The 11,536-nt window shown below is 39.5% G+C and overlaps 1 protein-coding gene across 3 annotated transcripts; it reads right to left on the bottom strand.

Annotated features, from left to right (window-relative positions):
- Positions 1-670: 670 nt before the first annotated feature.
- PARP9 (poly(ADP-ribose) polymerase family member 9) lies at positions 671-11,518 on the bottom strand. Of its 3 annotated transcripts, none has more exons than XM_084524382.1 (11): positions 11,378-11,518; positions 11,250-11,289; positions 11,035-11,072; positions 9,191-10,014; positions 8,249-8,476; positions 7,951-8,166; positions 7,213-7,288; positions 4,954-5,328; positions 4,040-4,188; positions 2,787-2,961; positions 671-1,572 (listed from the first exon to the last, which is right to left on the bottom strand). In XM_084524382.1, exons 4-11 carry the CDS (start codon positions 10,004-10,006, stop codon positions 1,283-1,285), a joined length of 2,325 nt encoding a protein of 774 aa, XP_084380508.1. In that variant the 5' UTR covers positions 10,007-10,014; positions 11,035-11,072; positions 11,250-11,289; positions 11,378-11,518; the 3' UTR covers positions 671-1,282. The 3 variants fall into 3 exon arrangements, with proteins under 3 accessions (XP_084380508.1, XP_084380509.1, XP_084380507.1); XM_084524383.1 differs by having other exon boundaries at positions 11,235-11,289; XM_084524381.1 differs by having other exon boundaries at positions 11,250-11,383.
- Positions 11,519-11,536: the final 18 nt, after the last annotated feature.

An 11,536-nucleotide genomic window follows, 5' to 3' on the forward strand; every position in this document is an offset into this window, starting at 1 on the left:
TTTTAGGGTTCAGCCTGCTCAGTTAGCACAGTGCTTCACAGGCAGATGGAACACTTTTTGTATGATAATTTCACTGTTGTTTTTTTTTGTTGTTTTGTTTTGTGTTTTGTTTTTTTTTAATAGTTTTGTGCAAGCCCTTCTCCCCAGGTAATTACAGTTTTTAACCACAGGTAACTCCTCAGTCTAAAAGCAGACCTGACATTGACAGCTGAGCTCTTATTTATGTATTGCATCACTGTTACAACCTGTTAAAATGTTCAATTGTGGATGTAAATGGTGGTTCTAAATGCTTTGGATTGTACAAACCTGCTAGTAGCTTTTACTTTTGGATAATGGATTTGTCTGATATCAGGATGGTTTAAAACAATTTCAGGCTTTACTGCAGAAGGTTTTAGAGTACCTGAGAGCTGGACAAAATCCTTTTCTAAATTGAAATGAGTCTCATAGTTCTTAGGTTTTACCACTTACTGTCTTCAGGTCACTGCAGCAGCAGTATGGACATGGCTAGCTACAATGTTGACGCTGTAATCTCTAAAAAGATATCGGTAAAGGCAGATTATTAAAGAACAATTCTAACTGTAACTTGAACCAGTTCTCTACTTTCATTGTAGCCTTGCAAAGAGATTGAACGCCACTGAGAAATCTGTACCATAAGGAAAAAAATATATTAGCTGATAGTATCATTCATAATTTTTATTTTGAATACAAGAATCTACAATGATTGGAATTTCTTAACCAAAACTGTAATAGCAACTACTGTTAGAAATCCTGAAGCGTTGCTTCATGTTTGTCGTGTGTATTTAACAGCACAGCCCTAGGTGCATTCACCTAGGACAGCATTCACCTGATACATTGCCCATTTCAGTCAAAAGAAGATTTAAGAATCAAATCAACCTCAGTGTTTTGGATTTCACTATTACATGAAATATCTTAGATTAATAAAGTATAGTAGAAAAAAAGACAACTTATACAAACATGTCATGTGTAGTCACGTGCTAAGAATATTAAGATAAATGTTGAACTATTTTATGATGCTTTCCATTCTATTTTCATACACAGATGAACTCAGATTGTTCTGAGCTCCTTAAGGTACCAGCTTACTTGTCCTCATAGATAGTTCAGAGCTGTCAAGAGGTTCTTTGGTCACAAGGCATTACTAGGTAGGGCACCCTCTTGAGGTCTTAAGTACCAGACTTTGTTCTAAGGGGGACTTCACCACAGCTAGCATTCTGCCTAATGCTTACTCAGGATGCTGCTGGTTTCTGCGGGGGTCCACATGCCTCTACTTCACTTGGGAGCAAGTCAACAAGTAATGTGGAAGGGCCTGAACACTGTTGCAAATGACAAAGATGCCAGGATTGCTTTCATCATCTACTAAGCTGTCATACATCTTAGTGGCATCTCCCTCCACTGCTGGTGGGATAATGTAAGACTGCCTGCCTCCAGTGTATAAGCCTGTTAACACATCAGCCTCAAACACATACATTTTTGAGTCTTTTTCCCAATCCCCTCCATCCTCAATTAGGCTTTTTGGGTTCCTTTTAAAGTAAATGCCAGCTCCGTACCTTTGATCTGGAAAAGAAAAATATTTTGAGAAAAAGGTCATTAACAATAGGTTCTTTTGGGGCGGTAGTGCTAAAAGACTGCTTTTTTATTCAGTATTGCATTTAATGTTTTTGCTCAGTATGTCAGCCTCTTGGAAGTAAATTTATGTTAAGTGACTTTTGAGGCTAGCGCTGAATTCCCATTGAAATTACAAGCAATGACAGCTGGTGGCCATTCTGATTTACTATTACTCCAGTGATGACTATTCTGATTTAACTGGTAAGCCGGTAATAGAAACATGAAGGGATAATGTATTTGTATCAAAACTTATGTCACCATGTAGTGGGATTCAGATATGCACCAAAGAAGGTAAGACTTTAATAATGTAAGCTGCAAAAAAGCTTTGGGATTTATACGGGGAGTACTGCATAAAAACGCTACTATGTTGTGGAAAAATGCAGAGAAATAAATGAGACCTTCATATTTATTACTTTGAAACTGTGACTATGTGCTATTTTTGTTGCATAGACAGGGAAAATCAAATACACATTTATTTAGTTAGTTTATTGCCTGAAATCCCAGTTCTGCATTTGACAAGCAACATATCACATGCTACTGCCCTTCATCTATTGCAGGGCGAGGCACTAAAAGCTTACTCTTTCTGTTTCTGAAGTCATCTTGAACACCATCTATTAGACCATTTCATACAAGCGGTGGCAACGAGCTTTCTGTTTGAGTGTTTTTACCTACTTTCTTCCTAAGTGTCCTCTGCTCTAGTTTGCCTGGTACTCCACTCAGTCACTGCTTCCTCCGATCGCACCTGCCTTGGGCAGGGCATCAGACCAGGCCTTCACCAGTACCTCCCAGCCTCAATTCTGTGATACTTTTGAACGTGTTTTAAAGCATTGAGCTGATAACTTTGCAGCAAGTCAACATGGACTTGGACCTTTACAGAGTGATACAACAAAACAAAACTTGGACATGGTGTTACATGTAAATTAACAATTCTGCCAGCAGCGGCTGGGCTAGACAGGAATCCAGGTTTATCCTCCCAGAGCTTTACTGACTACAGTATCAGGAAGGGAAAACACTAAAATCTTGGCTATGTGTATAAAAAAATAATCTCGTAAAACCCTGGTAAGAAGCACTTCTTGTGTAAGACAGCGCCATTCTTTCTGATTTCAATCCAAGTTCAACAGTAAGTCACTGTTCATTTTGATCAAAGGTACAAGTTACATTACCTGTTGGTGGCGAATACATTCTATGAAATCCTGTCTGGCATACCAAGGTACAGAACTCCGCAGGAACGCGTTGGTACAGCTTGTGGGATACGTTGGAGGAACCTCCTTTTTCTTCTATATTTTTTTTCATTTGTTGGAAGGCAGCAGACAGGAGAGGATTACGGATTTTTTCAATCTGTAACATAAGTCTAGCGTAAGCAAACAGAGCTGTATCCATGACATGCACAAGAGCTCTTGTTCAGGCTACGTTCTTCAATGTAAGAACTTTAGATTTAAGTTACATGCACTGACCACATAGGAGCCATGCTGTTATCCAATGCCTCTCACTGAAATCAGCAGGAACGTATCTTACTGTACCGATTTCCTGCAGTTACATTGTGCTGAGCAGACTGAGTATCAACCATACGTGAGAATAAGCTTTGTGGGTGCTTACAGCCTAATCTTGTAGGCAACTGGAAGTGTCCTGGCAGACACAGAGAACCTCAGCTCTCAGTGATCAGAACTTTACAGCTAATGTAAATTGGACTCTCAGGGAAATAGTTCCATTGATAAGACAGCCTTTATGTTAGCTCGTGTCTTGAATGCACAGCTGCATGCGTGCAGCATGAGGAGCACCACAAAGAACTCCAGGCAGGTTGCTATGATTTCAATGCTGATACTTTCCCCATGTGAAAGGCAGTTAGGCTTGTGGCAGTCTGCTTTCCAGTTACCTGCTATTATCATTAGACAACTCTTCACAAATTCACGTATTTCCCTGTGTTGCACAACCTCATGCTCCTTCCATGAAGTAAAGCAGTGATAACCAAACAAGATCCCAACTTCAGCAAACTACTCACTGAATCATAACTCTGACAAGTTCAAATGCTGATTTTGGAGGTCAAGATCACAGGAAGAAAACAGAGATACTGCATTAAGGTGTCCTGGAATACTATACTTATGTAACATTCCAATCTCATATTTCTCTACAGTCCTTTTGAGGAACATCTGAAGCATGAAAGATGAGACAGAACATACAGAACAGCTAAAAGGACTTCTCAAAACTTAACCACACCTTTTTTCAGTGATTATTTGCAGTATGTTCAAAGTATTTTTTTATAGGGAATAAAACAACATCTATTTTAAGGATTAGGACAAGCTGATCTTAATTTTAAAGGCAATATATTGAAATAGTTCAAGTTTTTAAAGCACATATTAAACAAGTTACTTCAAATATATCAGTTGAGATTTAATTTTGCCATGAATACCCTCTTTACCTTATGAACGTGAAGCCCAGCCTTTTCAAACTGTTTCTGTCTGTCCCTAAACTCCTGAAGGTGCGATTCTACCTGTGAAATCTGGAAGCATTTAGCAGCATTTGTCTTGTGAAGGGGTCCTTCTGAAAGCTGATCTGCTTTTGGTTGGCCTGGAAACAAATAAGGAAGTAAAATTTGTATATATCGTAATATCTGAAGCAAAGAAAAGGAAGAAGGATCCAATGCATTATTTTGGTAGTTTAGTTAAGAACAAAGAATGTTGGATAGTCTCCAAAGTAATGCCAGAGGCTAATATCGAGAGGAAATTATATATATATTCATATTACTGCTGTGTTTATTAGGAAAAAAAGAAACAGAAAAAGAGAATCAAAATAAAATAATGTTATCTTTTCCATTACATCTCTCTACAGCCAAACTTTCATACAGTGGTGTCTCTATTAAATTACTATACAAACACAAGGAACAATGGATCACTCGGTAGCATTTTGTAATTCCACTAATTCTGTCGACTGTTAATGGAAGTCAAGGATGCAGCCCAGTGGTACAACTGTAGCTAGCAAAGAGCTCAGCAAAAAGTACGTGTTAATTAAGTGTGAATTTTGTAAGTCTCCCGTGGTCAGGCTTTAAAGTTAAGCTGTTCTGAAGGAAGCCAGTGTGACGGCTGGCTGTGCAGCAATGGTCAGCCCCTGGATAAACGGTGCCCTGCTGGGAACACTGCCAAGCAAGTGACTGAAGGCAGTAAGCTAACAAATGGTCTTTCAAGGGCTTGTACGATAGCAGTACAGAAATACCAGTAATTAAAGCAATGCTCAGTCTATGTGTGCACTGAATGCACATCTCAGCAATACCCAGGTGCTTCATACTTGACCCTATTTATGTGCTTATTTACTTAATCATTAATTTACTTTACGCACCTATTAGCTGCAGTAGCTCCTCTTGTTTGGCTGTAGTCTTATCTTGCACACGAAGCAGCAATTTCTCAGCTGTAAGCACTGCATCAATGACAGCATCAGGGGGGCCGTGAAATTCCAGGCTTGCCTTCCCACCTCTCACTTTTTCTAATACACGTACACCAGAATGCTGCTCTCGAGATAGTTCTGCAAGCTCCTTTTTACCAAGGCTAAAGATGAAGTTGTTTTCAATACAAGCACAGCGACTCTCCTGAGCTTGTATTATGCGTTGGACCCACGATTCTGCTGCTTTCAGTGCAATGTGTGTGCTCCCCTTAAGTTCGATAGCCGGTTTGTTATTGGGAGTCTTCTTCATGCTTTGACTGTCTGACTCTATACCTGGAACACAAATTGTTTATGTAAGTGCATTGGAAGAGTGAGGAACTTTCAAGTACTGTTACACATTCCCATATATAATCCAAGACATTCAGTGCAAAAAGCATTCTACTACTCTGATACATCCCAAAAAAAAGATTAGATACCAGAGGTTCTACTGGAAGGAAAAAAAAAAAAAAAAAAAAAAAAAGTAGATTTGTTGTGTCTTCCTCTAAAGGATTTCCAGTAAGTTTAGCACTGGCTGTCATTTTTCGTTGTCTGCACATTTTCTAAGGGCGCATCTAGTTTCGTTCCTATCAATGTCAAAATGGCAAATCTTGTAAGTGAAATGGCCGAGTAATGTCAAAAGTAACAATGGCAACATATCCTTCTGAAATTTTGCTCTGGAAAACAAAGTTACCTGGTACGTTTTAGATTTTTTTTCTAAGCAGGAAGTAAATCAGTGCCATTATATATTTTATTCATGCATATCCTACATGGTTATGTTGCAAGTGACAGTATGATTTCAAACTTTTCAAACTTTTCCTACAGTGGGTATAATCACTTTAGTTATTATTCAAGGCTTCTCTGCATAGGCTTGGCACATTGGTGACTTGTACCCTGAACATATATAACTATTTCCAAGCCTAGGGGAACAACTCCACTCCCCTGAACTAAAAATATAGCCATAAGCTCCATCATGTGTAATCCTCAACTCCCCTGCCTTCCCAGCAAGGTCCCAGCCAAAAGTTAGACTACGATGGAACCCAGTAGCAAGAACACAAAGGACGAGCTTCTTGGCACTAAATCTTATCACATTTGCTTAATGCGATGAAGGTGTGGAACGCAGTTATACGTGCAGCCTAAAATGTAGTCAACAAGGGCCAGCCTAAATTTTATTGCATTTCTTTTTAAATTTAGCCAGAAGTAAATATCTGGGAAAAAAAAAATCTGGAAAAAAATCTATAGAAACAAACGGTTTCCAATGCTAAAACCCCAAAAGAAGGAGACTGGTAAAAAGGCATAGAAAACCTTCCATTTAGAGCTGTCTTAGCAATACCATTTTGGCTATGTTTGCTCTCAAAATAACTAAAAAAAAATGAGTATGTGTAACAAACAGATCCCAAGCAAATCCATGAAACACAGTCAGACTCAGCAGACCTGACAATCACTACTTTGAGGTATCTACAACAGATACTTTCACATCCTCTACATGAATCCCTGCAAACACGGAGGGGAGACACTGAATTGAGCCTGCCCACAGGTATCTGAAAGCATCTGTCAGAGCAGGAAGGAGCGGCAGTCATCGCTTAGAGATGCAGCTTGAGGAGCAGGCTGATGGAAGCAATCTACAAATTTGTGTCTAGCTTGGTAAATTAATTTGAAACAATCCTCCTTCAATTTTTATGATACGCACTGGTTCCTGGCATGGTGGAAATTGTGATGAAAAATGACTACTTTGAAGAAAATATGTAACTATCACAGATAAGTTCTTCAAATTTAAGGAAACTTCAAATCTAAGGAAACATCATTTCGGACATAATTATCTCCCATCTTGAATCTAACTTCAGAAGACAAAACACTGCAGTTTGAGGAGTTTACAAAGGAACTACAAGTGCCAAGTTTAGTAACCTAATAATAGTAAAAAGCAGACTAAATTATTAATCTAGTAAGTCTTCATGTAACTTCTACAAAATACAGTTTCAGAGTAAATGTAACCTTCTCCCTTGATCATTACACCCCTTTTAGTGTTTACCAAACACTAGAACTATCAACATGCAAAGTTCTCCTGCATTTTTGCCTTTGCCCATGACACATACACAAAGTGAAGTTTAAAGAAATGTGATTTCAGATCCTCAAACCAGGACCACTCATTCTCTCGCAACACCCCTTCTGTTCATGACTTACTTGGATGACTGCTTCCATAGTTATACTGCTTTTCTTGCTCTTTTCTTTCTACCGAATTAAGTTTTCTCTGGAAAGCCTTGAAAGAGAAAAGTTTAGGAGCAGTTTGTAAGCTCTGTTATCGAACATGCAATTAGTCTCTTCAAAACTCTGTTTGGTAAGCAGTTTACAGTTCTAATTATGCAACAAATTCTGATAGCATGTTAACAGTTCGTATTTATCAGCTTTTGCCAAAATTTTATTCCTGGCTATCAAATGCATTTCTGCTCTTCTAAGTCTCCTAAGGTAAGACACCTTACACATTGAATGACACCTTTCCCAATACCTTGTGGCTGTGGTACATGTGAAATTCAGTAGATGAAGGTGTCCACTACTTGCAATTTAATGTTGACGAATCTTTACTAAGTTTTAAAACTATCTCCCTACCTTTACCCCAAAGCTCCTCTTCCTGATCTCACTTGGAAAGCCCCAGAAGCACTGCTCTGCTAGGCAGTGGATTTGGCATCTGGTAAATTGCTATCAGATCACAGGGTGAAGACTTTTGGATTAGTGAAGAAAAAAATAAATATTTGTAAAGATTAATACCTGTTGATGAACGACAAATAGTTTGATAGGGAAACTGCCACTCACCAATACTGTAAGTAGTATGGAATTCAAATTATTTTAACTTGTAGTCATCTATTGAAGTATTTTTTACAATTGTTTTGGGGTCACCTTACTGGCAGCTAACAAATTTATTACCTGATAGGAAGCACTGTCATCTGGGCAAAGGACAAACTGCACATCTAACATATCGGGGAATTTCCTGGCAAAATTTGAAACCTCTTCAATCATGATCTCCGCCACTGTTTCCTCCGGTAGCATTACTGACCAAATCCCCTTTGCCGGAAAAGAAACTGAGGGGGATTTCAGATTCTGAATGTAATACAAGCATTTGGTAACTGCTTCTTTTAATTGCTGCAGGAAAAAGAAGTGTTTTAGTCCTCGCATCACTCAACATGAAAATCTTCAATTAAAACCCAGTTTAACTGATCATCACCTCACACAGTAACACCACGTGTCTGTATTGTTGCCACACAATGTGCAGTACATGCTGGCAGGGTAGGTTATACCCTTTTGTTATTATGAGCTCCTTGTAAGAAGAAGAATGCCTAAGCTGAGACAGAATTTCCTCTTGAAGAGCTGGACCCGCTTTGTGCATCATTGGCGATGAAACTGGAGAGTAAAACATGCCATCTGAAGACACGGAGCTAACAATGGCTACAGTCTGCAAGAAAAGAGTTCAAAGTTTCAGTATACCTTGAGTTTTATACTTGCAAGTTTTGCTACAACAGTGAGCATTCTTTCCAGGCACAGTTCCTTTAAGAAATCCCAGCTGCAGCAGATCAGCTTTTTGATAGTTTCTCTCACTACTGCTAAGCACAGTGCTGGAATACATCAAAGTATACACCTACTAGTGGCAGTAAAGGTATATATTTTTATTCAGAAGTTGTAATGATTTTAATCATGTAATTGATCAATTAATCATTTAATGATGCAACATTGAAAGGTAAGGTTCACACCAACTGTTTAAGTTATTGTCAGCTGACAGCTATGACAACATAAATTATAGGAAAAAAAAAGACAAGGCAAAGCGTAGACTTCTAGAGAATGCATGATAAAATGTGAACTCCTATGATATTACAATAGAAAGAGAAAACATATGGATATATTATTACTTATTATTTATTATATTATCATCCAATATTTAGCTACTTACTATTATCCCACAGTAGCATGTATACAAAAAAAAAAAAAAGCTTTCTAACCCATTTAAAAATCTAGCTCCTTGCAGATATAGCTTATTTATCTTTCATAAATTTTCATCAAGATGAGATGGCAATTTCGTGGACCAGTAAAACGTGTTCTGTACTCTTGGCCCCCAAAGCCCGTAGGGACTCAGAGGCAACCCCACATTCAATATATTGCAGGATGGACTTACCTCTTGCTCTTCAATGTGTCCTTTTAAGATACGCAAGCGACAGTTTCCAACTATGACAGGTACAAGATCACTTAGCGAAGCTGGAGCAGTTTCCTGAAGCGAATTGCTATCGCCCAGAAACTTTTCGCAGGCCTTTTTCATTTCTGCTACTGTTTCGTCACAAATGTTCACCAGACGGACTTCCTTGAGACTTCCTGGTGGGTTACTCTCAAAAAATCCCTTTATAGCCATTACAATCACTTGAGCACACAAATTGAGTGGGAAGCCAAAAATACCTGAACTCACTGCTGGGATAGCCACAGAGTTTATACCATTTTCTGGAGCATTAGCGTATTTCAGGACATTCACAATAGCTTCCTCAAGCAGGACACAACATTCTGCCTTTTGAAACATGCACCACCTTGGGCCAACTGCATGAATAATTTTCTTACATGAAAGCTTCCCTCCACCTGTCACTGCTATTTTGCCAGTTGCGAGTTTTCCGTATTTATTAATATAAATACTGCTTTCCTCTTTTATTTCTGGCCCTCCAGCACTTGAAAGAGCAAGAGCAAGGCCTGCTTCATGTGCTAGGTATTGATTGGCTGCATTCACCAAAGCATCGGCTTTGTGTTTTGTAAGATCATCTTTACAAACTGATATGTGAATTCCCTGCTTTAGTATTGTTCTGTACACTTCAGCAGTGGATTTTACACTTCCAAAGGTGAACGTACAAGCAAACTTTTTGTCAATGAGATTACTTAGACACTGCTCTCTTTTCTTAAGAACTTCATAAGCATCTTTGTTGATTGGGATCATCAAGCTGTCCTTGTCCATTCTTGGCTCTAGGATACAGAATAATATAAAGTGAAATCCAAGAAACCTCTGAAAAAAACTTTTATATATATACACACACACATATATATAATATATATTATATATTATATATACACATATATATAATGTGTGTGTTTGTTTTAGAGCTCTGAATTTCATCTTAGTCTCACTGCTTACTAATATTTTTGTTATAGTCTGATCTTTTCTCTTCCTTTTTCAGAGGCTGAGTAAGCACAACTAAGCAAAGGAATCAATGCATTTACCACTAAGACTCCAGTTGAAAAAGCAAATGAGAAAAGCCTTGCCATAATCAAGGCTTCAAAACGCCTGCACAAGCAGAAAACACTTCTCCCCTCTGAGCTTGTTTTGAAGGCTGGCCCTTCTCTGCCATCTTCAGGGCGTTCGTGGCATTTTGTTACTGATTTCCAATAATGTCCAAGGGTCTGTACAGCACCTCAGGCCCTTGCAGAGTCTGACCCACAGCCACGCTGCCAGAGGAAGGCTTGTCAGCCCATTCATTCTGTCATCAAGCGGTCTGCACTTACATCCTGAGAGCGAGTTCTTTCTTTGGAAGGAGCTTAGGAATTCAGAAGCGCTTTTAAAACCACTTTTTTTTAGGAAACAAATTAATGTAACAGAGTAGGTAAGTGTTTGTGTTGTTCCTAGGGCTATATAGTCTCCTGATTGCAGGTGTCAACAGAACTGCGTGCAGTAGCAATTTTAATTAATGTAAATCAATTTGTATGAGTTTAATTAAACTTTCATTGGAGTATGCTACTTATAAAAAGAGTCTAACAGCATGCACACCAATTCATCAAGGCACTTCTGAGCTCTGCTTGATAAAAGAGATGCAAGCAAATCCTGCTGAAGTAACGAACAGTAACGTTGACTCACGGCTACGACCTACTTATATGTTTAGGGTTGTTTTTAGCTGTCCCATGCCAAAGTTTTCCAGCTTGCTGGTTGTAGTTGCACTTGCAAACAAAATGCAGGAATTTGCTTTCCAGACAGCGAAACGCAAGGCTTACCTGAGCTCTGAGAGTCTTCTGGGGTCAGCGACTGATGACTTTATCGGGAAAACAGGAAAGAGAAAACAACACATTACTATTGAATGCGCGGGGTTCTTGCAGAAACGGTTCTGTTTCAAGCCAAACCAGCACCCCCAGCTTTAAAAAAAATACGTAGGAAGCCTCCTAACACCTAAAACGCCACTCAGAGAGGAACTTACAAGGGATGAACTTACAACGAGCGGCCCGCTGCAGCTGAAGCATCCACACCTTCGCCTAGCACAAACCGAGAGAAGTGGGTGATGAAAGGCCAACTCCAGCTCATCCTGAGCCCAGAGGACAGCGGCACTCGCCCAGCACTCACTTGGTGACCCCGCCAGGGAAGCTCTCCTCAGGCTCTCGGTGCTGGAAATGGGGCCGGGGCTGCTGCCGGCCGCCCTTTAGACCTGGGACGGGAGAAGGCAGCCAGGAGGCGGCTGCTGCCCCAAGCTTTTACCTCACGCCACGGCTGTTCCGGCTGTGC

The sequence above is a fragment of the Aythya ferina genome (genome assembly GCF_964211825.1).
Source record: "Aythya ferina genome assembly, chromosome: 6".
NCBI lineage: Eukaryota > Metazoa > Chordata > Aves > Anseriformes > Anatidae > Aythya > Aythya ferina.